Here is a 27,062-nt window from a genome sequence, read left to right on the forward strand (position 1 = left end):
ATTGAGCGCAGCTAGATTATTTCTACTAAGGGACTACCAAAGAAAAATTCTGATTGGATATTTTTTCTCTTGGATATTAACCCTTCTTTTTCCAATACAAACTGAAGAAATTCAAAAAGGAAGATCATTACAATTAAGACAAATACATATTAAATCAATGAAAACTAAATGACAAATTATAATATATAAAAAATATATACAGATTTGTATCTATCCTTAGGCACTCTCTGAGGGCAGAGAGGGTCCTGACTGTTCCTCACTGTGTGAAAACTCCTGGCCCTAACCACAAGCTGCAGTAGCCACAACTGGGGCCTGTTCAGGAAGGGGTTCGATTAATCTCGCCCGGGCGCCCATGTAGGACTGTTTTACATTGGCTGAAAATTGATTGCATTCGATTTGGAATGGGGCTGCCTCCCGGGTATGAACCAGGTGTCCTGTTTAAAGCTCACAGCGAAGTCGGCCCAAAACAAAAGTGACCCAATTAAGGAAACTCCTCCCTCCCCGCTTTCGGCCAGTGACTTGATGGGCCTTTGCCCGCTGCCCCGCAGCTCAGTATAATCGAATCCACCCAAGGATGTTTTTACAGAATGTTCAGATTCAGATTCATTGGGAAAAACGGGCTCATTAGCATGGCTCGAACTGAATAAATAGAATAACAAACACATCGAACACATGGTTTCCATGAGTTATACCATTCCAGCCATCATTATGAGCTGTCCTCCCCTCCGCAGCATAATGTAGAATAGATACGATTTTGGTTGTCAGATAAAATGAACAGAGCTGACATGATTCCTTATTCTATTTCTAATCGGCAACTGTCAGAATGCAAGTGTGTGTGAATGAGGCCCACAATTCAGGGCGTTCCTGCATGTGGGCATTCAGGCTTCTGCATGAACACCCCCCCAAGCATCTCATTGGTTCCTGCATGTGGCTTGTGTTTACATGACACTTTTGATATTCTGGATTTCCCCTGATTGTCCAGTGCGATGAAAATGTGGGTTAAAAAGTAAATAAAAGTATGAGTTTTTTTTCCACAGGCCGCAATCACACCCTTCTTGAATGTTTCACATCATTGAATACATCCCTGCATGATCTTGATGACTTCTAAACATGGAGATGTGTTAATTCAGGGATGCATCTGTCTGCTCACAGTATTACTGTGAAATAAACGTATTGAGGGCTTGAGTCATTGAGTAGTTACTGGGTGAAAAGCTCTATTATTCATGTTTTGTAGTGACTGTGATTATAGCCTTATATTTTACATGGTCAAAGTATGATTTGATCCGATGTTCTACAATACTGACATCTGTATAGATATTTTTTTCAAAACTAATGTGTGGTACTGTGCTCTATCATCGCCAAGTCTAACAGTTGTATATTGAATAACAATGTTTGTAGTGAAACAAGAACATATTACAACTTTATTCACAATTCCAAAATAACAATGAATGACAGCATTGTCAGAATGAAAGGTTGTGCCTGTAACCTGCATCCAACCAGGGGGTAATTTAAGGGGGGTTGTAGGTCTTCTCCAACTTTTTTATTTACTATTATTTTTATTACTGGCCAATCTATCCCCTGTATGAAAAAAGTAACTTTGTCTTCCATTTTTGTTACATGCACATTATTCATACATAGTATTTTTTATACCAAGGTCTTACATGTCAGAAATAGTTTGATATACACATTACACCTGAAATGGTACTCAGGCATTTCCGGTATGCATGATATGGTGTTTTCAGTCCTAACTATTACACAGATTATGAGTTTCTAATCCCACCCCTCAATTACGCTCAGCCCATCCCACCTACCTCCATATCTTGATTTCCATGTACCATATATTTCCAATATATATTTTGATCCCTTCCCAACATTAGAAAGAAGAGAAATGGTCATTTCCAATGATAGGCAATTCTTGTTATAGTCAAACCAACGCCGCAGCCTCTTGACAACCCTGAAACATATGGATTCTAAAATGGGTGAAATCCTTATATTTCTTGCCACATTTCCCACAGACGTGGGGTTCGGTGACAGAGTGAAGTTTCACTATGTGGGTTTTAAGGTAGGAAGCCAGAGCAAAGGTTTTTTCACAGTGATCGCAGGTGAACGGCTTCTCTCCGGTGTGCAAGGCCGCATGGACTTTATATGATTCGTGTTGATAGAAACCCTTGCCACATTCATCACAGGTATAAGTTGGGTCTTCGGTGTGGGTGCGTTCATGTCTCTTGAGCCCACGTTCACCTTTGAAGCCTTTCCCACAGTGGCTGCACACGAATGGCTTGCTGGTCAGGTGCGAAGCTTGATGAATCTTGAGATAATAAGACCGGATAAAGGTCATTGGGCATTTGTCGCAAGAATATGGCTTGGAATCCGTGTGCGTCTTCTTATGGTCGTTAAGAGTATACTTGGTTTTGAAACACATCTGACACTGAGGGCACTGGAATGCTCTCTCTTCTGAATGAACACTTGCGTGGATTTTCAAATTTTTATTCTCTGCGAAGCATTTCCCACATGTGGGACATTGGAATGGCTTCTCTCCCCTATGGACTGATGCTTGGTGCCGTTTGAGCTCAGAAGGAGTCTTGAAACCTTTCCCACACAATTCACAACGGTGAGCTCCTCCCCCACTGTGAGTTAGCTGATGATTCTTGAGGTATTTCAACTTAACAAAGGTTTTTGGACATTTGTCACACGCATATGAATCTGAATTTGAATTGTGCAACATTGTGTGTTCCTTGAGACCACTTTTACTTTTAAAACACTTTTGACACACGAGGCATCGGAACGGTTTCTCTGTTGAATGAACGCTTGCGTGAGTGTCCAAATAATGCTTTGTTGCAAAGCACTTCCCACATGTTGGACACTCAAGCGGCTTCTCTCTTCTGTGGACCACTGCTTGGTGTATTCTGAGCTTCCAAGCAGTTGGGAAACATTTCCCGCATAATTCACAACAATAAGGTCTCTCTCCTGTGTGAGTCTGTTGATGCAGTTTTAAATTACTTGAATTCTTAAAAACCTTACCGCAGTCCAGACAGTGGTGCTCTTTCCTGGTGGTGGTAGTCTGGTTTTTCTTTACGTTGGGCCTTGGCTTTATGTTGTGAACATATTTGTCATTCAAGGTTTGTCCTGCTTTAGCATTCTCCTCCCATTGGTCATCAGCGTTTTCCTCACTTACGTCTGATTCTGTTTCTATTCTCTTCTTTTTCCTCCTGGGTCTGGTGGACACCACAGAGTCCCCACCTGGAGTTTGGGGGTCTGTACTTGGGGCCTGATTGTCTGTAGACCTGCTTGCTGGATTTTTGTCAGTAGGCATGCTTGCTGCCTGTTTGTCAGTAGGCGTGCTTGCTGCCTGTTTGTCTGTAGGCCTGCTTGCTGCCTGTTTGTCTGTAATAGCCACCTGTTTGATAGACTCAATGAGTGGAGAGGAAGGTATTTTAGCTAGAGATGTAAATGACTGTTCCAACGCTATGGTTTTAGCTCTGATCGTGGTCTCCTTCTTGACATTTGTAGTGTTGTCAGCCTCATCACTGGGAGTTGGCAAGTCAACCTGGGGGAAAAAAGGGTTGCAATTTTTGGAATTATAACTCAGTCGCAGAGCAGCACCCAAGGGTACAACGGCAGTAGCAGTCAGTCCTGGGATTCAAGGATAATAATACTAAAAGTCTCATTCTCACAGATAACGTCAACCCCATGGTCAGACTGCACAATTCTTGTAAACATGTAAAATATAGCAAACCTGAAAATCCTCTGCAAACTCTGGTGATAATGGTGCTTCCGTACATTCCTCCTCTTCCTCTGTCTGTGGGGTTCTTTCCACTGTATTTCCAGGTACTTCCTTACCAACAGTCATCTCCAATAGCTTCATTTTCAGAGATTTAATCTCACTTTGACTCTGGCATATCTCTGAACGCAGTGCTTCAGTGCCTTTAGAGATCAACTGGTTGATTTTGGTGAGAGTCTGTTTCACGAACTGTTTCATCACACATGTCAACTGGACCTAGAATCAGAGAACAGATATACACTTATTTTTCATTCCACAACAACCTTTTTTCAAGCTGTTGATGTTTGTCATCATGGAGCAGGGTTGCCATGTCATCGGTTCTCTTGCCAAATTAGCCTATTTGAAAATCGTGTTGCGGGTTTTGTGTTTTTGGGCTACTTTATATACTGTATATAAGCTTTCTTTTCAGAGATTTAATCCCACTTTGACTCTGGCATATCTCTGAAACCAGTGCTTCAGTGCCTTTAGAGATCAACTGGTTGATTTTGGTGAGAGTCTGTTTGCTGCCTGTTTGTTCTCTGTAGGCCTGCTTGCTGCCTGTTTGTGTGTGTGTAATATATATATATAAAACATAATGGGAGAACAAGTATTTGTAATTAATTTGCATTTTATTGCATGACATAAGTATTTGATACATCAGAAAAGCAGAACTTAGTACAGAAACCTTTGTTTGCAATTACAGAGATCATACATTTCCTGTAGTTCTTGACCAGGTTTGCACACACTGCAGCAGGGATTTTAGCCCACTCCTCCATACAGACCTTCTCCAGATCCTTCAGGTTTCGGGGCTGTCGCTCGGCAATACGGACTTTCAGCTCCCTCCAAAGATTTTCTATTGGGTTCAGGTCTGGAGACTGGCTAGGCCACTCCAGGACCTTGAGATGCTTCTTACGGAGCCACTCCTTAGTTGCCCTGGCTGTGTGTTTCGGGTCGTAGTCATGCTGGAAGACCCAGCCACGACCCATCTTCAATGCTCTTACTGAGGGAAGGAGGTTGTTGGCCAAGATCTCGCAATACATGGCCTCATCCATCCTCCCCTCAATACGGTGCAGTCGTCCTGTCCCCCTTGCAGAAAAGAATCCCCAAAGAATGATGTTTCCACCTCCATGCTTCACGTTCGGGACGGTATTCTTGGAGTTGTACTCATCCTCCTTCTTCCTCCAAACACGGTGAGTGGAGTTTAGACCAAAAAGCTCTATTTTTGTCTCATCAGACCACATGACCTTCTCCCATTCCTCCTCGATCATCGGCAAACTTCAGACGAGCCTGGACATGCGCTGGCTTGAGCAGGGGGACCTTGTGTGCGCTGCAGGATTTTAATCTATGACGGCGTAGTGTGTTACTAATGGTTTCTTTGAGACTGTGGTCCCAGCTCTCTTCAGTTCATTGACCAGGCCCTGCCGTGTGTTCTGGGCTGATCCCTCGCCTGCCTCATGATCATTGATGCCCCACGAGGTGATATCTTGCATGGAGCCCCAGACCGAGGGTGATTGACCGTCATCTTGAACTTCTTCCATATTCTAATAATTGCGCCAACAGTTGTTGCCTTCTCACCAAGCTGCTTGCCTATTGTCCTGTAGCCCATCCCAGCCTTGTGCAGGTCTACAATTTTATCCCTGATGTCCTTACACAGCTCTCTGGTCTTGGCCATTGTGGAGAGGTCGGAGTCTGTTTGATTGAGTGTGTGGACAGGTGCAGTTAATATAGGTAATGAGTGGAGAACAGGAGGGCTTCTTAAAGAAAAACTAACAGGTCTGTGAGAGCCGGAATTCTTACTGGTTGGTAGGTGATCAAATACTTATGTCATGCAATAAAATGCAAATGAATTACTTTAAAAAAAAAGATTCCGTCTCTCACAGTTGAAGTGTACCTATGATAAATTACAGACCTCTACATGCTTTGTAAGTAGGAAAACCTGCAAAATCGGCAGTGTATCAAATATTTGTTCTCCCCACTGTATATAGCATCCATGCTGTCATGGCATTTTTCTTTAAAAAAAAAAATCATATAGATTTCATTTCGCTGTGACCTGCTGCTGCTGACTATTAGGCCGTCTGTTGCTGAGTGAATTGGTGGGGAGGGCCGGAGTGGTGTTTGTGCTGAGCAGCACGCGGGCACGTCGTGGCAACTTTTCACCAGTTGTAGGTAGGCTATTTAGTGGGTCATTGTGGAGACACTATTTCCAACGCTTTTCCATTCAACATATTAACGCTCTAGAACTGATGCGTATCAAGTAATAATGGCAACAAAGTACTGGAAAACTACTTTAGGAGCAATAGAGTGCATTAGATACAGTTGCTTGGAGGTGGTTTAAACTTGACTTCGCTTAAAGAAAACCGTATCATGCAAAGGGTTTCACTCAGTTCTTGGGTCTCGAGCACTGCGTGAGTAGAAATTTGAAATGGAAGTTATGGAACTCCCTTGCGTGCTTCTGTTACGGGGAAAAGTCCACAACGAAACTAACATTAAATGTGGAGAATGATACATTTGCATCTGTTGGCCATCAAGTAGCCTAATAATCAAATACAGCCTACCATTTGATACAATAAATATGTTGAAATGATGATCACTGGAGTCATTGCAAATCAATTTGTGCCACTTGTGTAGTGTACCTAGAGCTGGCAAACAGATTCAATAAATATACCTTTATTTATCGTTGTTGTAGCCTTGCGTTATTATGCAATTATTAATGGCCATGTTTAGTTAATTAAAATTGGAAGTTATCAATTGTGGTCATTGTCACTGCTCTATCACAATTGCCAATAAACTGTTGTTAGAATGCAATTAACGGTATCAATCAGATTAGGCTAGGGGTAAAACAAACAAACACTGGCTGTTGTTGACAAGCATATTCTGTTCGTATCCATATTATGAATCACATTTGAATCAGTAATTACAATTACAACCCCAGCCTATTCCAGCAGGCTATTGTGCAACACAAATACTTCTTACCTCGAATCGCCTCACTATTCATGCGGAATAAATGAGTCTGTCAATTTGAACTAAGCAAGCTGCTAAATAGTTCAGTTTAGGCTACATCTTGCCTACGCTACTGTTGGCCATCTGAAATGAGATGCAGGCCTATCAGGGGCTACTGTCTCTGTGACCTGCATCTAGCTAAGCAAACTATGGCAACGTTGAATTAATTATATACTAATATTTTAGAAATGACAAGTGAATCTCGCAAATAGGAAATGTATAGCAGTTTGTGGTCTTGACATCTGGCACATAACGGCACAATTGCCAGAAAATAGCCAAACGAATTGTGATTCTTGCGCAGAGACTTCGAGATCCTCTGTCCAACTTTCATCACTCAAACTCTACTGTTGGATTTATCTATAGTTATGCACATGTGCAAAGGCAATTTATTTACAATTATAAACTGAGTGGTTTGACACCTGAATGCTGATTGGCTGACAGCCGTGGTATGTCAGACATTTATTTTTACTGGTCTAATTATGTTGGTAACCAGTTTATAATAGCAATAAGGCACTGCGTTGCGTCGTGCATAAGAACTGCCCTTAGTGGTGGTATATTGACCATATACCAAACCCCATTTGGCCTTAATGCTTAATAATTTCAGTCAAATCAACATCCATTGATGTAAAATGATCTGGCAAATTTGATAAGGTTGAATTATGTTTTTTTTCTTGCACATATTCAGATTCCTTTATTACATCACGTTAACTCGATATAACGTTTTTTTTTTTGTCTTACTTCGATATTTAAATGATAATGCCAGAGAAGCCGGTGTTTGGAGGATATATTGGCACGGGTGTTGTTTCGTCTCGGGCCGGCAAACCGTGCCAATATATCCACCCAAAAACACCAGCTTCGAGGGTATTATCACTTTTTTATATACATGGATGGTTGTTAAGGCATTCATTTTAAAGTCATAGATTTAGCCAGTGGTAACTTGTGGAATAGACACTGGCTGGAATGCAGTTTTAACCAATCATCATTCAGGATTAGACCCACCCGTTGTATAATCATTCTTAATTCACTCGATAATGTTATTCAATTAAAATAACTTTTATTTCCTGGGAGGGGACTTCATGTGTGGTGAAGAATGGTACATACAAGACACATAACATAACACAAAAACATGTAGGCTACAGTACAATACAAAAAAAACGTATATTAAGGAATTTGATGGATGTTGGCACAAAACTAATGGAGAAAGTGTTTATTGGTTAAAATGTGGCAGCTCTCTTGGCTGCCAGAAAAAAAGACATTGGGCTAGTTTTCCCGGCATGTGGCGGGTTTTGAGAAATATTAGCACAACCTGGCAACTCTACCCTGGATGCAGTTTCCTTTAGACGGGCCAGCAGCAAAGTAAAAATGGGCTTTATCGTAAAAATGTATGAAAACACAGCATTGGGGTTAGCAGTGTGGTTAATGTTATGTTTAAAATCAGATTTGATGACATTGTGGCTGTGCCAGCTAGTGACCACTCTGCAGAGCTGCCTCCAGTATTTTATTTATTTATTTAACCTTTATTTAAACTACAGTACACGAGTCTTCTCAATAAATACCAACCTGCACTATCCATAGCAAACTAATTAGCACATACGTTAACAGTTTGAACTTGTAGAAGCAAAGTTAGCCACTTACCTTAACCTCCAACTTGGATTCTCTTTCAAATTCCCCCGTCTCCCCTGCATCAATGTCTGTCCTGTCTTGTGTGGAAAAGACTAAGACCGCCATACATTTCTCAATTTCATCCTCCAACGACGTCATTAATTCATCCATAACAAAGACCAACTCATTATGGTAAGGATCAGGCTGCCACATCTTGTATTTGATAGTTAATTAGCTATCAACCGCTAACGTTAAAATGTTAAGCACAACAACCACAGACCGTTTGACACCAACGGATGTATTCTTCTACAAGAAGCTTGACATTGCTGTATATTATATTGAAAGGCGCGTTACTGCCACCTGCTGTACTGGATGTTATAACACGTAGTCCCTCCTCCAACAGCCTCGTGCGCCCTCTAATGGTCGGTCTTGTAGCACGTTCTCTGCAACTTCGCATCGAAACAACAAAGGAAATAATGCAGTCTTTCGCTGTAAAGGTGTTTTCTTCATAGCACACATTCGGGGGAAATTATTTCCATAAAATAATGTCATATCTCAATGCACCGCAACGAATAATGTCCCATTCGGTGAGCAAGGCATCTACTCCTGTCGAGTCATCATAATGACTTGAATTTGCAATATCCAGCTGACTCACACACTGCAATCATTGATTGCTCTCTATTTTAATGTCTACGTATTAACCGTATCAGTATCATTGAAGCATAATGTATGCCTTATATAGCGATGCCTGTCTGGATGATGGATGAACCAGACACTGGTTCCACGCGTTTCCCTTTCTAAGAGGTAAATATATACCGCCACGTGTTGTGCACTACCAGATAGTGCAATGACCTTGCTAAAGGGTCTGTAAACGGTGCTTTCCTGGTGAAGTCACATGGTCATGTGAAAACTCCTGGTCCTAACCACAAGCTACAGGGGCCACAACTGGGGCCTGTTCAGAGAGATGTTGTTACAGAAAGTTACATTCAGAAACATGTTGTGTAGAACAGATATGATTGGTTGTTAGAATAAGGAATCCTGTCAACTCTATTCATTCTATTTCTATAGGCAACTGTCAGAATGTTTCACATCATTGAATTACAGCCCTGCATGATCTCAATGACTTCTAAACATGGAGATGTGTTACTTCAGGGAGGGTGTCAAGTCTGCTTACAGTATTACTGTGAAATAAACCTATTGAGGGCTTGAGTCATCATTGAGTGAAAGTCTCTTATTCATGTTTTGTAGTGACTATCATTATAGCCTTATATTTTACATGTTCAACATATAATTTTTTTCAGATGTTCATCTATTCAACAATACTGACATCTGTATAAAAAATGACTTAAAAACAAATGTGTGGTACTCTATCATAGCCAAGTCTAAAGGTTGTATATTGATTAACAAGTAAACATACATGTTTGTAGTGAAACAAGAACATTACAACTTTAATCACAATTCCAAAATAACAATGAATGACAAAGCATTGTCAGAATGAAAGTTACAGGTTGTGCCTTTAACCTGCATCCAACCAGAGGTGCAATTTAAGAGAGGGTTATAGATCCCCTGGTAAGGTTTTTATTACTGGCCAAGTCTGTAAACATAAAAAACTATCTATTCAAAACAAATGTTATTGGTACTGTGCAAGGAAACATGCATGTTTGTAGTGAAAACATGACATATTACAACAATAAGTCGTCAAACCAACGCTGCAGCCTCCTCTTGACAACCCTGAAACATATGGATTCTGAAATGGGTGAAATCCTTATATTTCCTGCCACATTTCCCACAGACGTGGGGTTTGGTGACAGAGTGATGATTTGCGATGTGGGTTTTAAGGTAGGACGCCAGAGCAAAGTTTTTACTGCAGCAATCACAGGTGAACGGCTTCTCTCCGGTGTGCAAGGCCGCATGGACTTGAAACGATTCGTGTTGATAGAAACCCTTGCCACATTCGTCACAGGTATAAGTTGGGTCTTCGGTGTGGGTGCGTTCGTGTCCCTTGAGCCCACGTTCACCTTTGAAGCCTTTCCCACAGTGGCTGCACACAAATGGCTTGCTGGTCAGGTGCGAGATTTCATGCCTTCTGAGGTAATGTGACCGGATAAAGGTCATTGGGCATTTGTCGCAAGCATATGGCTTGGAGTCCGTGTGTGTCTTCTTATGGGCATGAAGCGTATACTTGGTTTTGAAACACATCTGACACTGAGGGCACTGGAATGCTCTCTCTCCTGAATGAACACTTGTGTGAATTTTCAAATTTGTCTTTGTTGCGAAGCATTTCCCACATGTGGGACATTGGAATGGCTTCTCTCCCCTATGGACTGATGCTTGGTGTTGTTTGAGCTGAGAAGGAGTCTTGAAACCTTTCCCACACAATTCACAACGGTGAGCTCCTCCCCCACTGTGAGTTAGCTGATGATTCTTGAGGTATTTCAACTTAACAAAGGTTTTTGGACATTTGTCACACGCATATGAATCTGAATTTGAATTGTGCATCATTGTGTGTTCCTTGAAGCCCTTTTTACTTTTAAAACACTTCTGACACACGAGGCATCGGAACGGTTTCTCTGTTGAATGAACGCTTGCGTGAGTGTCCAAATAACTCTTTGTTGCAAAGCACTTCCCACATGTTGGACACTCAAGCGGCTTCTCTCTTCTGTGGACCACTGCTTGGTGTATTCTGAGCTTCCAAGCAGTTGGGAAACATTTCCCGCATAATTCACAACAATAAGGTCTCTCTCCTGTGTGAGTCTGTTGATGCAGTTTTAAATTACTTGAATTCTTAAAAACCTTACCGCAGTCCAGACAGTGGTGCTCTTTCCTGGTGGTGGTAGTCTGGTTTTTCTTTACGTTGGGCCTTGGCTTTATGTTGTGAACATATTCATCATTCGAGGTTTGTCCAGCTTTAGCATTCTCCTCCTCCCATTGGTCATCAGCGTTTTCCTCACTTACGTCTGATTCTGCCGCTGTGGGTTGCGCTTCTATTCTCTTCTTCTTCCTCCTGGGTCTGGTGGACACCACAGAGTCCCCACTGGGAGTTTGGGGGTCTGTACTTGGGGCCTGATCATCTGTAGGCCTGCTCGCTGACTGTTTGTCAGTAGGCGTGCTTGCTGCCTGTTTGTCTGTAGGCCTGCTCGCTGACTGTTTGTCTGTAATAGCCACTTGTTTGATAGACTCAATGAGTGGAGAGGAAGGTATTTTAGCTAGAGATGTAAATGACTGTTCCAACGCTATGGTTTTAGCTCTGATCGTGGTCTCCTTCTTGACATTTGTAGTGTTGTCAGCCTCACCACTGGGAGTTGGCACGTCAACCTGGGGGGAAAAAAGCATTGCAATTTTTGGAATTGTAACTCAGTAGCAGAGCAGCGCCCAAGGGTACAACGGCCAGGATTTATTTAACTAGGCAAGTCAGTTAAGAAAAAAATCGTATTTTCAATGACAGCGGGTTAACTTCCTTGTTCAGGGGCAGAACAAAATATTTTTACCTTTACCTTGTCAGCTCAGGGATTCAATCTTGCAACCTTCCAGTTACTAGTCCAATGCTCTAACCACTAGGCTACCTGCCACCCAGGATAATAATAGTAAAAGTCTCATTCTCACAGATAACGTCAACCCCATGGTCAGACTGCACAATTCTTGTAAACATGTAAAATATAACAAACCTGAAAATCCTCTGCAAACTCTGGTGATAATGGTGCTTCCGTACATTCCTCCTCTTCCTCTGTCTGTGGGGTTCTTTCCACTGTATTTCCAGGTACTTCCTTACCAACAGTCATCTCCAATAGCTTCATTTTCAGAGATTTAATCTCACTTTGACTCTGGCATATCTCTGAACGCAGTGCTTCAGTGCCTTTAGAGATCAACTGGTTGATTTTGGCGAGAGTCTGTTTCACGAACTTTTTCATCACACATGTCAACTCGACCTACAATAAGAGAACAGGCTACTTATTTGTCATTCAACAACAAGCTGTATCCAAGCTGGTTATATAAAACAAATGATTAACACGGAAGATAACATTTCGTATTTGTAGAAGTAAAGTCGGCCACTTACTTTTAGCAACTTGGATTCTCTTTCAATTTCCCCTGTCTCTCCTGCATCAATGTCTGTGCTGTATTGTGTTGAGGAGACTGACAACGCCATACATTTGCAAATTTCCTCCTCCAACGACATGATTAATTCATCCATAATAGAGACCAACTCATTGTGGAAAGGATCGGGCTGCCACATCTTGTATTTGGTAGTTGATTATGAACCGTTATGTTCAATTTAAAATTAAAATAAACGGATGAAATTGAACACACGGATATGTCAACGACAGTACAGTAGATATATCCTTCTGCCAGCTTGACATGACAGAGAAAGGTGCGTTACTGCCACCTGCTGTACTGGATGTCAAAATGTAGTCCCTCCTCCAACAGTCTCATGCGCCCTCTAGTGGTCCATCTTTATTTTTTGTAATTTAGCAGACGCCATTAACCAGAGCGATTTACAGGAGCAATTAGAGTTAAGTGCCTTGCTCAAGGATACTTAGAAATAAAAATTGATATTTTTTCACCTAGTCAGCTCAGGGATTTGAACCAGCAACCTTTTGGTTACTGGCCAAATGCTCTTAACTGCTAGGCTACCATCTTGTAACATCAGCCCTGCAAATTTTCCATCAAAACATTGAAGAAAATAGAGCAGTGGAGGTGTCATATAACACCTATCGGTCCAACAGGGAAATGGTTCCAATCATTTTTAAACCATTCATTTTTCCCATAGAGAATTTTAGAAACACTTAAAATAAGGGTAGTTTCGTGTAGGCTTACCCTCGGGTGATGTTTTGGTAACCATGTAATCTCTCTCAGACAAGTTGACTTTTATTAATATATTCTGTTCTATTTACTCTAGATTCTAAAATGTTAATTAGTATTGAAGTAAACATCATCCCTGCAAGTTCATGCACATCATCTCCAGCTGACACCTTTGCTAACAGGTATTGTGTCAATTGAAAACTTTCACAAGACAGTTCACAGAATTGTCAATTTAATGAAATGTAGCCAATTTATTTATTACTACATGTAGCTAACATTAGATAGCTAATGCAGAGAAGCTTACCTTTGGCTCGTTTTGGCAGTCTCGTTCAGGTCATCATGGCTTTTGTAGTTCTTTATGATAGCCACATTAGCAGCTAATTAGCATTTGATTTTTGAGGGTAAATACAAAAGTCACCATGTCCTAGAAAGATTTACATGGTTATCAAAACGTCACACCAGGGTAAGCCTACAGGAAACACACCCCTTATTTTAAGTGTTTCTAAAATCCCCTATTAGAATAATGATTGGATCTATTTCCTTGTTTGACCGCTATGTTTTATAGGTAATATGATTCATACTGTGGTACTATATAATGGAGTCTTTCACTGTAAAAATCTTTTCTTCATAGCACAATTTTGGGCAAAATTGTTTCCATTAAATAATGTGATATTTCAATACACAGCAACTGATAATGTCCCATTCAGTGACCAAGGCATCTACCCCTGTCGAGTCATCATAATGACTTGGATTTGCAATATCCAGCTGACTCACACACTGCAATCATTGATTGCTCTCTATTTTAATATTTATGCATTATTAATGAACAGTGTCATTGTAACATAATGCATGCCTTATATAGTGCTACCTGTCTGGATGCTGAATGAACCAGAAACTGTAAGTTCTCTATGTTTGAAATTCCCAGTGGTGTAATGTACAGATCCGCCCCTTTCTTTCCAATTTTCGCTTAAGTAAAAATTATTTAAAGTACTTTAAAGTATTTTGGGGGGGTATCTGTACTTTACTTTACTATTTATATTTTTGCAACTATTACTTTTACTTCACTACATTCCGAAAGAAAATTATGTACTTTTTATTCCATACATTTTCCCTGACACCCAAAAGTACTCGTTACATTTTGAATTCTTAGCAGGACAGAAAATGGGCCAATTCGCTTATCAAGAGAACATTCCTGGTCATCTCTACTGCCACTGTTCTGGCGGACTCACTAACACAAATGCTTTGTTTTTAAATTCTGTCTGAGTGTTAGAGTGAGACCCTGGCTATCCGTAAATAAAAAGAAATAAAATAAAATTGTGCATTCTGGTTTAATATAAGGAGTATTTTTTTAATTATTTTTTTAAAACTTTTGACACTTAAGTATATTTTAGCAACTACATTTAATTTGGATACTTAAGTATATTTAAAACAAAGTAATTTTTGTACTTTTTTCACCCATGGAAATTCCTAGTTTCAAAGCGTTTATATTAAGTTGTGGTTTATGGTAGAAGTATGCATATAAATCAAAGCCCATTGATTAGATTGATTCTGGAGAGAAAGCGCGCTACCACACTTGCATATAGCAATTTTGCTCGCTTGACCTTATGCAGTTCACCTTTAAAAAAGTGGGCGTGTATTTCGAATTGCTCGCAAAAGAAAAACGGAGCTTTATATTGTCGCAAACCCGTGTGTCGCGAAGCAAGCCGCCCGTGTGAAGATGGCGGCTGAGCTGCACCCGTGTAGCGGAAAGCTAATCGGACTGTCGAATTCGAACCGAACCGCTCAGCGGAACCAACCAGTCCAGGAGTTTAACCACGGTTTGGTTCTAAGCAGAGAGCCGCTGAAAGACCGTGATGTATTCACCGTCCGTATTGACAAGAAGGTAAATAGAACTGTCACTTTCGGAAGGGGGAGAGTGCAGCTAACGCGTTAGTGCCAGTGGGGACGGGGTCTCTTGTCCGCAGTGGTGCTTGGGCGTGCGCTGTATGACAATCAAGCAGTACGGGATTTACAGCTATAATTTTTGTTATATCCTGTCCAAAATGCACTAACATGTTTTTTTAATGTTCTATTGACAACTGAAAGTGTTTACCATAATTAGCGAGTTAGCATGGGGTGGAGTTTGTGTGGTCCCGTTAATGTTTTTGAAGGTGGCTAGCTACGTTATGCTTGTTAGCCATCTAAACTAGCTATCTTTGCTACCGATTGCCAGTCCAGCTCTACAGTAGTTATCTAAGTTCTAGCGAACGTTAGCCGTACTAGCGAGCTTTTTTGTGTGTTGATCGAACCAGTAGGTGCATCGCTGTCAACACGATAGGTTAACGTCGGCTAGTTTTCAACGGCTTGCTACTAGCTAACTAGTTAGTTAGACTAGTTAAGTCAATTGCCTATTATTACCACGACCAACATTGAGCCAGGTAGGTTCAGTTGAATAGAAAACTTAGCTCGTTTAACGTTAGTCATGAGTTTGCTTGGTTGACATGCAAGGTATAGCTAACGTTAGCTAGGTAAGATCATTTTTGACAGCATCACTCCAACTAGCTAAGCTAGCCACAGTCACTTGGTTGACAGCAGCATTCCAGTTGGTGACATGTCCAGCTAGTACTAGCTAGTAGTCAGAGGACGTCTACCTAATGACATCTAGACGAGAGAAGCGTACTGGTTGAACCTATCTGCCAGGTAGCCCCTATGTCACTACTGTGGTCTTGACAATAGATGCATACAGTAGAACCCCATTTAATATATTGTTGGTGGTTTTGTTAAGCAAAAGACAGTGGGTAAAGGGCAAAGCAGATCTCAGTATTATCCTAGTTGGTGCATTGTCATCTCGAGGTAAAAGTTGCATTCACCCCTAACCACAGCTCTTTGGTCAGATAATTTACAAATGTTGACAAAAACAACTGACCCGTCTGTCAGTGGCTAGGGGAAAACCTCTCCCTATTCTGCACAGGCTTATTCCTGAAAAACATAGCTGTAGTTTCTATGTGATGCACATTGTTTTGAGCCCTAATCTATCATCATGTAGTCTTAGGCTAACGGTTAGTTACTGTTATAGGTCTACCTGTCTGTGCAGCATTTAGACTCCTTATCTCCATGCCGACCGCAGCAACTAGTTTGCCTGTTATCCAATTATAATGTCAGATAGCCGGCCTGTTGCCATGATTACTGGTCTGCTGGCCTGATGGTTTGTCAACAACATAGCAGCAGTCATTGTCCCTCTCAAACCTGTGTGGGTTGTTGGCAGAGGGCATTAGTACTGTTTCCTCCAATGCCTTGGTGTCAACTGGGGTGGAACACAGCTCAGTGAACACAAAGAGGGCAACAGAACATATGTTATCTTTAATCAGCAAGAAAGAATCCGTCAAATAAAAAAAGAGATGCTTACTGTGGCAGTTTTGCACAGACAGATCCATACAGCTATGGAGCCTCCATCCGACGAAAGTTCACTCCTGCCACACTTCCCGAGTTACGCTTACCTCCAGAGCCTGCTAGATGGCTATTTAGTGCAGGTGGTTGCCTCTTGTTTTTCGTGAAGAAGCATTGTAACATGGAGATATGGCCGTGTGAGGACACTAACCCTATCAAGGTGTGTATCACTATCAATTTAACCTTTTGTTCTTTGAAAATTATTTCTCGCTGATATGAAAGATACGGCCCTAATGCTTCCAATACCGTACCACAAGCTAATGTTAAGATTGAGTGCCGGGGCTCTTAACAAAACACCCCCGTGCAGAATACATTTTACGGCAAGCAATGCAGGTGTAGAAGCACGATGGCTCGGAAAAACTCCCTAGAAAGGCCGAAACCTAGAGGAACCAGGCTATGAGGGGTGGCCAGTGCTCTTCTGGCTGTGCCGGGTGGAGATTATAACAGAACATGGCCCAGATGTTCAAATGTTCATAAATGACCAGCATGGTGAAATAATAATAATCACAGTAGTTGTCGAGGGTGCAGCAAGTCAGCCCCTCAGGAGTAAATGTCAGTTGGCTTTTCATAGCCGATCATTCAGAGTATCTCTACCACTTCTGCTGTCTCTAGAGAGTTGAAAACAGCATGTCTGGGACAGGTAGCACGTCCGGTGAACAGGTCAGGAATCCATAGCCGCAGGAAGAACAGTTGAAACTGGAGCAGCAGCACGGCCAGGTGGACTGGGGACAGCAAGGAGTCATCATGCCAGGTAGTCCTGAGGCATGGTCCTCCGATAAAGAGAGAATTAGAGAGGGCATACTTAAATTCACACAGGATAAGACAGGAGAAGTACTCCAGATATAACAAACTGACCCTAGCCCCCCCGACACAAACTACTGCAGCATATATACTGGAGGCTGAGACAGGAGGGGTCGGGAGACACTGTGTCCCCATCCGATGATACCCCCGGACAGGACCAAACAGGAAGGATATAACCCCACCCACTTTGCCAAAGCACAGCCCCCACACCACTAGAGGGATATCTTCAACCACAAACTTAGGACCAACCAACGAGTATAGCCCACAAAGATCTCCGCCACGGCACAACCCAAGGGGGAGCACCAACCCAGACAGGAAGATCACATCAGTGACTCAACCCACTCAAGTCACGCACCCCTCCTAGGGACGGCATGAAAGAGCCAGGAAGCCAGTGACTCAGCCCCTGTAATAGGGTTAGAGGCAGAGAATCCCAGTGGAAAGAGGGGAACCGGACAGGCAGAGACCGCAAGGGCGGTTCGTTGCTCCAGAGCCTTTCCGTTCACCTTCACACTCCTGGGTCAGACTACACTCAATCATATGACCCACTGAAGAGATGAGTCTTCAATAAAGACTTAAAGGTCGAGACTGAGTTTGCTTCTCTCACATGGGTAGGCAGACCATTCCATAAAAATTGAGCTCTATAGGAGAAAGCCCTGCCTCCAGCTGTTTGCTTAGAAATTCTAGGGTCAGTTAGGAGGCCTGCATCTTGTGACCGTAGCGTACGTGTAGGTATGTACGGCAGGACCAAATCAGAGAGATTGGTAGGAGCAAGCCCATGTAATGCTTTGTAGGTTAGCAGTAAAACCTTGAAATCAGCCCTTGCTTTGACAGGAAGCCAGTGTAGGGAGGCTAGCACTGGAGGAATATGATCACATTTCTTGGTTCTAGTCAGGATTCTAGCAGCCGTATTTAGCACTAACTGAAGTTTATTTAGTGCTTTATCCGGGTAGCCTGAAAGTAGAGTATTGCAGTAGTCTAACCTTGAAGTAACAAAAGCATGGATTCATTTTTCTGCATCATTTTTGGACAAAGTTTCTGATTTTTGCGATGTTATGTAGATGGAAAAAAAGCTGTCCTTGAAACAGTCTTGATATGTTCGTCAAAAGAGAGGTCAGGGTCCAGAGTAACGCAGAGGTCCTTCAGTTTTATTTGCAACGACTTTACAACCATCAAGATTAATTGTCAGATTCAACAGAAGATCTCTATGTTTCCTGGGACCTAGAACAAGCATCTCTGTTTTGGCGAGTTTAAAAGTAGAAAGTTTGCAGCCATCCACTTCCTTATTTCTGAAACACAGACTTCTAGCGAGGGCATTTTTGGGGCTTCACCATGTTTCATTGAAATGTACATAGCAGGGAAAGTTAGCAGTGCATAGCAGTGAAAGTTAACATTATGTTTTCGAATGACATCCCCAAGAGGTAAAATTATATAGTGAAAACAATAGTGGTCCTAAAACGGAACCTTGAGGAACACCCAAATTTACAGTTGATTTGTCAGAGGACAAACCATTCACAGAGACAAACTGATATCTTTCCGACAGATAAGATCTAAACCAGGCCAGAACTTGTCCGTGTAGACCAATTTGGGTTTCCAATCTCTCCAAAAGAATGTGGTGATCGATTAGTATCAAAAGCAGCACTAAGGTCTAGGAGCACGAGGACAGATGCAGAGCCTCGGTCTGACGCCATTTAAAAGGTCATTTACCACCTTCACAAGTGCAGTCTCAGTGCTATGATGGGGTCTAAAACCAGCCTGAAGCATTTCGTATACCTTGTTTGTCTTCAGGAAGGCAGTGAGTTGCTGTGCAACCGCCTTTTCTAAAAATGTTGAGAGAAATGGAAGATTCGATATAGGCCGATTAGTTTTTTATATTTTCTGGGTCAAGATTTGGCTTTTTCAAGAGAGGCTTTATTACTACCACTTTTAGTGAGTTTGGTACACATCCGGTGGATAGAGAGCCGTTTATTATGTTCAACATAGGAGGGCCAAGCACAGGAAGCAGCTCTTTCAGTAGTTTAGTTGGAATAGGGTCCAGTATGCAGCTTGAAGGTTTAGAGGCCATGATTATTTTCATTTTGTCAAGAGATATAGTACTAAACCACTTGAGTGTCTCTCTTGATCCTAGGTCCTGGCAGAGATGTGCAGACTCAGGACAACTGAGCTTTGAAAGAATACGCAGATTTAAAGAGGAGTCCGTAATTTGCTTTCTAATAATCATGATCTTTTCCTCAAAGAAGTTCATGAATTTATCACGGCTGAAGTGAAAGCCATCCTCACTTGGGGAATGCTGCTTTTTAGTTAGCTTTGCGACAGTATCAAAAATATATTTCGGATTGTTCTTATTTTCCTCAATTGAGTTGGAAAAATAGGATGATTGAGCAGCAGTAAGGGCTCTTCGATACTGCACGGTACTGTCTTTCCAAGCTAGTCAGAAGACTTCCAGTTTGGTGTGGTGCCATTTCCGTTCCAACTTTCTGGAAGCTTGCTTCAGAGCTCGGGTATTTTCTGTATACCAGGGAGCTAGTTTCTTATGAGAAATGTTTTTAGGGGTGCAACTGCATCTAGGGTATTGCGCAAGGTTAAATTGAGTTCCTCAGTTAAGTAGTTATCTGATTTTTGTCCTCTGACGTCCTTGGGTAGACAGAGGGAGTCTGGAAGGGCATCAAGGAATCTTTGTGTTGTCTGAATTTATAGCACGACTTTTGATGCTCCTTGGTTGGGGTCTGAGCAGATTATTTGTTGCAATAAAATGGTGGTCCGATAGTCCAGGATTATTAGGAAAAACATTAAGATCCACAACATTTATTCCATTTAATCCAATGACTGTTATGTGTAATGGAACAGATCACTAGCTAGCTACATTGATACCGAACTCGCACATGAAAAGCATAGCTAACTAGACAGATACAATTAACCGATTAGGCCTTACCCGATATGTCTTCACTGACTATAGTTTCATGGCTAGTATCATTACATGTATCGAAGCTATAATGGATCCATATATGTAATTGCATGAGGGATATCAATATCTGTGTTAGTGCAACAAACATGGCATTGTTGCTACAGTAATGCTTGTAGAGAATTCACATTGATTGAACTTGCTCTTGTGTTCTGTCCAAATGCACCAAAACCAAGCTGGTAGATTCATATATGCAATGCATTTTCACGCTTCAAATCCAAATCATCTACAGTACCAGTCAAAAGTTTGGACACACCTACTCATTCAAGGGTTTGCATATGCTGAGCACTTGTTGGCTGCTTTTCCTTCACTGCGGTCAGACTCATCCTAAACCATCTCAATTGGGTTGAGGTTGGGTGATTGTGGAGGCCAGGTCATCTGATGCAGCACTCCATCACTCTCCTCCTTAGTCAAATAGCCTGGAGGTGTGTTGTCCTGTTGAAAAAAAATGATAGTCCCACTAAGCGCAAACCAGTGCTGTAATATCTAACAATTTCACAACAATACACACATCTAAATAATGGAATTAAGAATGTATAAATATATGGACGTCCAATGTCAGAGCAGCATAGACTAAGACGCATTAGAATAGAATCACACCACCTCCTCCATGCTTCACGGTGGGAACCACATATGCGGAGATCATCCGTTCACCTACTCTGCGTCTCAAAGACACGGTGGTTGCAACCAAAAATCTCACATTTTAGACCCAAGGACAGATTTCCACCGGTCTAATGTCCATTGCTTGTGTTTCTTGGCCCAAGCAAGTCTGTTCTTCTTATTGGTGTTTAGTAGTGGTTTCTTTGCAGTAATTTGACCATGAAGGCCTGATTCACGTAGTCGCCTCTGAACAGTTGAGGTTGAGATGTCTGTTACTTGAACTCTGAAGCATTTATTTGTGCTGCTACCTCATGAAGCTGGTTGAGATAATGCCAAGAGTGTGCAAAGCTATCAAGGCAAATGGTGGCTACTTTGAAGAATCTTATATTTGGATTTGTTTAACACTTTTTGGGGGGTTACTACGTGCTTCCACATGTTATTTCATGGGTTAGTCTTGTTAGTCTTCACTATTATTCTAAAATGTAGAAAATAATGAAAAACCATTGAATAAGTAGGTGTCCAAACTTTTGACTGGTACCTTTTTTATAAGTAACACCATTGTGCAACTCAATCAACTTTTAAATTCTTTAGGATGATTTAGATGTGAAAATGCCAATGTAGGTACCATTAACTTGCACTGGATATCTGACACAAATGCTAAAAAGTTAGCATTTGAAACGGTGGTCAGGTAAACAAAATCAAAGCATGGGTTGCTGTCATACCTGGTCCATGGACAGCTTACAGGGTAAGAAAACCACAAATTAAGTTGGGTGAACTATCCCTTTAACCATTTTGGGGGGTCCTTTAAAAAAATTATCACCTAATCGTAGGAACCACACCATCTAGTGGTTAGAACTTGGTAATATCAGGATGTAGGATGGGACATAAACACAACTAGTTTCACTGAACAGGAATACATTTTTCAAATTCACTGAGAATACATTAAATAGGATGAAGAAACAATACTCCGAGCTGCAGCTCCGTACTGTTCAAACGGAACTGATGCTGTATACTCGGTGGTGTGGGGGGTCCGTGGGTGGCTTTTGACTTTCTTTTGTATTCCTCACGTTAGAAAAAAGTTTGTTAAAATCGGATGTTAGATACTATATTGAATATTATATGAATTCTATACATTTAAAATGTCCAATTTGGGTGCAATCAATTAGTTTAATCAATTTATTTTCTCAGCTCAAATTATATTCAACAATCATTTAGCAGGAATGCTAGTATCTGTTTGTTCTGAAATTGTTGGTTACAATCTGAGATGGTGAATGTCAACCCTCTTTGTTGTGTTTTTTGAGGTGGAACGACCCATCAGTTTGCTCTGGGTGGAATATTATGGTGTTGGTAATGTTGACGGTAGAGTAAATGCGGGACAGTAGTTTGGTAAACAATAGTATGTGCCTGCCTAACACTCCACCGATTGCTGTGTTTGTAGTGTGTCTGTCAGAGATGAGGAGCTGCAGTGGATTGTTCACAGATCTGTTTGTTTTTCTGTGTTTGTGTACGCGTTCGTTTGCAGATGTTTTCAAGTTTTGTTCGTCGTTTGTACGGGATATGTATGGTATACATCGTCCAATGAAATGCAGTTCCTTGGATGATGTATACCATGTGTGCATATGATTTAGAAAGAGGGCGAGATGGATGAGTGTTTGTGTGTATGTGTATGAGAGAGACTGCAACATTTGAATTTACACATCTTACATACTGTGTTTAGAGATGGACTTGGTTGGTCCATGTAAGTGGATGATGGAAGAACTTTGTCTTTCCACCATATCGATCCTATTAAATTACTAGAGGGGATCATCAACTATATTCAGCCTCAGTTAGATTTTATTCTTGAGTGGGTGGTCAGGGGTCAGGAATATATTTACACATTTGTACTGCAAATTGACTGCAAGAAGCCTAAACAGATATAATATTTGACTAAAACATAATCATTTCCAACCTTGCTTACATTTGTATGCGATTAAATATATCTCGCTATTATGCGTGGGAATACTTTGGAACAGTGCTGGTGTTTTTTAGTCTATGTCCAACAGAGAACTTTGGGAGCCAAATAAAATCACTGTGCGGGCCACCAGTTGGGAACCTTGGACTATGTCATAAACCCTCAAACTTCCAGAAAGGGGTGAAAATGGCAGCCATTTTGTTTAGGGAGAAATCTAAACCAGTCTAATTGGAATGAATGGCAGTAGAGGCATAATCCTGATTTTTACCTATGCAGGAAAATTAAATGCACGCGATGTATGAGAGATTGTAATTGAATTGTCAACATAAAAATATTGTCATATAAATACAGTTTATGGGTTTTATACCAATTGTCTGTAGAAATATCATCTAAAATGTATGTAAACAGAGTCTTAGTTTTTGTTTTATTGGAAAGCTTTGAGTGCTGTTATGAGACAAAAAAAGTACTTAGACGAGTTGTTAATGCAATATCATCAACTGTTTTCAGCCAGTGTATGGCTGGGCATTGACTGCATTGTTTGAATGGAATGTTGGCATATTGGCAGTTTAGACACATTTATGGAATCATTCGTGTTCCCGAGTGGCACAGGGGTCTAAGACACTGCTTCTCAGTGAAAGAGGCGTCACTGCAGTACCAGGTTTGAATCCAGGCTGCATCACATCCGGCCGTGATTGGGAGTCCCATAGGGCGCCGCACAATTGGCCCAGTGTCGTCCGGGGTAGGCCATCATTGTAAATAAGAATTTGTTCTTAACTGACTTGCCAAGTTAAATAAAGGTTAAAGATTTTATTTTAATTCCTCTAAAACTGTCTGGCTAGCTAACAAACATACAGTGCAGATACTTTTGTATACATAGTGTATGTGGACACTCCTTCAGATTAGTGGATTCGGCTATCTCAGCCACACTCGTTGCTGACAGTGTGTATAAAATAGAGCACACAGCCATGCAATGTCCATAGACAAACATTGGCAGAAGAATAGCCTCACTAAAGAGAATAGTGACTCTTTAAACGTGGCACCGACATAGGATGCCATCTTTCCAACAAGTACATTCGTCAAATTTCTTCCCTGCTATAGCTGCCCTGGTCAACTGTAAGTGCTGTTATTGTGAAGTGAATACTTCTAGGAGCAACAACGGCTCAGACGCAGTGGTAGGCCACACAAGTTTACAGAACGGGACCTCTGAGTACTGAAACGTGTAGCAATCATCTGTCCTCGGGTTGCAACACTCACTACCAAGTTCCAAACTTCCTCTGGAAGCAACGTCAGCACAATAACTGTTCATCGGAAGCTTCGTGAAATGAGTTTCCATGGCTGAGCAGCCGCACACATGCCTAAGATTCCCATGCACAATGCCAATCGTCGGCTGGAGTGGTGTAATGCTCGCCGCTGTTTGACTCCCGAGTAGTTGAAACGCGTTCCCTGGAGTGATTAATCACGCTTCACCATCTCGCAGTCTGACGGATGACTCTGGGTTTGGTGGATGCCAGGAGAACGCTACCTGCCTGAAAGCATATTGTCAGCTGTAAGGTTTGGTGGAGGAGGAATGATGGTATCGGGCTGTTTTTCATGGTTCGGGCTAGGTCCCTTAGTTCCATTGAAGGGAAGTCTTAACGCTACAGTGTACAATGACATTCTATACATTCTATTTCTGTACTGACAATTTTGTGGCAACAGTTTGGGGAAAGCACTTTCCTGTTTCAGCATGACAATGCCCCTGTGCACAAAGCGAGGTCCATACAGAAATCGTTTGTTGACATTTCTGTGGATAAACCTGACTGGCCTGCACAGAGCCCTGACTTCAACCCCATCGAACACCTTTGGGAGGAATTGGAACTCCGACTGCGAGCCAGGCCTTATTGCCCAACTTCAGTGCCCAACCTCACTAATGCTCTTGTGGTAGAATGGAAGCAATGTCCCAACATCTAATGGAAAACTTCCCAGAAGAGTGGAGGCTGTGATACACTACCGGTCCAAAGTTTTAGAACACTTACTCATTCCAGGATTTTTCTTTATTTTTACTATTTTCTACATTGTAGAATAATAGTGAATACATCAAAACTATGAAATAACACTTATGGAATCATGTAGTAACCAAAAAGTGTTAAACAAATCTAAATATATAGATTCTTCAAAGTAGCCACTCTTGACCTTGATGACAGCTTTGCATCAAGGCACACCTGTTAATTGAAATGCATTCCAGGTGACTACCTCATGAAGCTGGTTGAGAGATTGCCAAGTGTGTGCAAAGCTGTCATCAAGGCAAAGGCCATTTTGAAGAATGTCAAATATAAAATATATCTGGATTTGGTTAACACGTTCTTAGTTACTACATGATTCCTGTATGTTATTTCATAGTTTATTTCATGATGTCTTCAATATTATTCTACAAGTTAGAAAATAGTCAAAAAGAATTTAACCCTTGAATGAGTAGGTTTTCTAAAACGTTTGACCGGTAGTGTAGTTGCAAATGGGCGGACCAACTCTATATTAAAGCCCATGATTTTGGAATTAATGTTCAAAGAGCAGATGTCCACATACTTTTGGTCATGTAGTGTAAATTCTTCAAATAGATTATTTTACATTATTACAGCACTGGCAAACAATGGGTGACCTTTATAGTCCCTATCAGTATTAGAATGTTTCTGCCCTTCCCAACTGTGGGGAATATAACCTATGATTACCTAGGTTACCCCATTGACTCACAGCAAAAACTAGTACCTTTTTCAAATGCAATATTGCAATATTCTTGTTTAAGTACAACATGTCTAAAGTTGACCTTCAACATTACCTGCTCCCAAGCGTTCTTTCTACTTAGAAAAACGTAATATGTAGGGCTTCCCGCATGCCCCTTTTCATGACAGTGCTAGCATCCACGCGAGTAACTAACTAGCCAAGACCAACAATGCAAACAAACGGACTATAAACAGCTACAAGTAGTGAGTGGACTTACAAACAACAGACTATACTAAACAAGTTTAATGTCTTACCTGGGTTGAAATGTTTTCCACAAATATAGCTACATTGTAGCTGTGTTAGAGAGGGGTAAAGATAAAGATGGTTTTGTAGCCTACTTGGACACCGGGTCCCCACGTTTCCCACGCCTGAAGCCACAGGGCTCTTGTCGCAGGCTCGATTTCCCTACGCGGGAGCATTGCAATCCGTAGTTTGGTATTTTTGACCTGGTTACATGTACATTTCATCTAAGTCTATGCTAGGTGAAGCTCCGCCTTATCTCAGCTCACAGGTCACGAAAACAACACCCACCCGTAGCACGCGCTCCAGCAGGTATATCTCACTGGTCATCCCCAAGCCAACACCTCCTTTGGCAGCCTTTCCTTCCAGCTCTCTGCTGCCAATGACTGGAACGAATTGCAAAAATCGCTGAAGCTGGTGACTTGTATTTCCATCACTAACTTTAAACATCAGCTAACCGATCACTGCAGCTGTACATTCATCATGAAGTGCTATTTACAGATGGCCTATCTACCTACCCCATCCCCATATTGTTTTCATTTACTTTTCTGCTCTTTTGCACATCAGTATTTCTACTTGCACATCACCATCTGCTCCTCTATCACTCCAGTGTTAATTTGCTAAATTGTAATTACTTCGCTACAATGGCCTATTTATTGCCTTATCACCTCATGCCATTTGCACACACTGTATATAGACTTTTTTTAAAATATTTTTATTGATGGAAACACAGAGGGAACTTGTTTATTTCATGTGTCACAGACAAACTCTGTTTGTCACACAGCGCTTTGCTTTATCTCACAAACTTCTACAGATGTGGCATCCTGGCGGGCTGTATCAATAAGCCCTCAAACTTAGTTCTCAACGCATCACCGGGGCTTACCTGCCCTCCAACATACACCACCCGATGGTACAGGAAATAAAAAAAATCAACCACAGCCAGCCTTTTGCCATCCAGGGCATATTTTGTTATTTCTGTATAACAAACTGTTAAGCCACCACTAACAAGTGGCTACTGCCAACACACTGTCTCCTTTAGCCATTCATGGGAATCGATGGGAAATGATGTAAATATATCACTAGCCACTTTTCTACCTTATATAATGTTACTTACCCTACATTGTTCATCTCATATGCATACGTTGATACTGTACTCCTTATCTCGACTG

General features: G+C 41.5%; 2 protein-coding genes across 10 annotated transcripts in view; one reads left to right on the forward strand and one right to left on the reverse strand.

Annotated features, from left to right (window-relative positions):
• Positions 1 to 1,391: 1,391 nt before the first annotated feature.
• LOC112243560 (oocyte zinc finger protein XlCOF6) lies at positions 1,392 to 12,732 on the reverse strand. 2 transcript variants are annotated; one of them, XM_042328319.1, is made up of 5 exons: positions 12,417 to 12,732; positions 12,028 to 12,288; positions 8,396 to 11,677; positions 3,737 to 3,997; positions 1,392 to 3,547 (listed from the first exon to the last, which is right to left on the reverse strand). In XM_042328319.1, exons 1-3 carry the CDS (start codon positions 12,591 to 12,593, stop codon positions 10,061 to 10,063), a joined length of 2,055 nt encoding a protein of 684 aa, XP_042184253.1. In that variant the 5' UTR covers positions 12,594 to 12,732; the 3' UTR covers positions 1,392 to 3,547; positions 3,737 to 3,997; positions 8,396 to 10,060. The 2 variants fall into 2 exon arrangements, with proteins under 2 accessions (XP_042184253.1, XP_042184252.1); XM_042328318.1 differs by lacking the exons at positions 12,028 to 12,288; positions 12,417 to 12,732 and having other exon boundaries at positions 8,396 to 9,156.
• A 2,102-nt stretch (positions 12,733 to 14,834) lies between these two features.
• Positions 14,835 to 27,062, forward strand: part of LOC112259941 (neuralized-like protein 4) — a 35,070-nt gene continuing 22,842 nt past the window's right edge. For 7 of the 8 annotated variants that reach the window (XM_042328320.1, XM_042328322.1, XM_042328323.1 and 4 more), the window contains exon 1: positions 14,837 to 15,041. In XM_042328320.1, coding sequence (XP_042184254.1) covers positions 14,877 to 15,041 — 165 coding nt within the window. In that variant the 5' untranslated portion in view covers positions 14,837 to 14,876. Of the gene's footprint in view, positions 15,042 to 27,062 lie in introns of all 8 variants that reach the window. The other variant, XR_006084280.1, reaches the window with a different exon arrangement.

This window comes from Oncorhynchus tshawytscha, linkage group LG10 (genome assembly GCF_018296145.1).
Source record: "Oncorhynchus tshawytscha isolate Ot180627B linkage group LG10, Otsh_v2.0, whole genome shotgun sequence".
Taxonomy (NCBI): Eukaryota; Metazoa; Chordata; class Actinopteri; order Salmoniformes; family Salmonidae; genus Oncorhynchus; species Oncorhynchus tshawytscha.

What these genes read in the sequence shown, in the direction of transcription:
- LOC112243560 (XM_042328318.1), bottom strand. Translation starts at nt 8,575, where the DNA reads ATGTGGCAGCCTGATCCTTACCATAATGAGTTGGTCTTTGTTATGGAT. An exon ending in AATCCAAGTTGGAGGTTAAG is followed by an intron (nt 3,998 to 8,395) that starts GTAAGTGGCTAA and finishes CTCTGATTCTAG; the next exon opens with GTCCAGTTGACATGTGTGAT. An exon ending in AGTTTGCAGAGGATTTTCAG is followed by an intron (nt 3,548 to 3,736) that starts GTTTGCTATATT and finishes TTTTTCCCCCAG; the next exon opens with GTTGACTTGCCAACTCCCAG.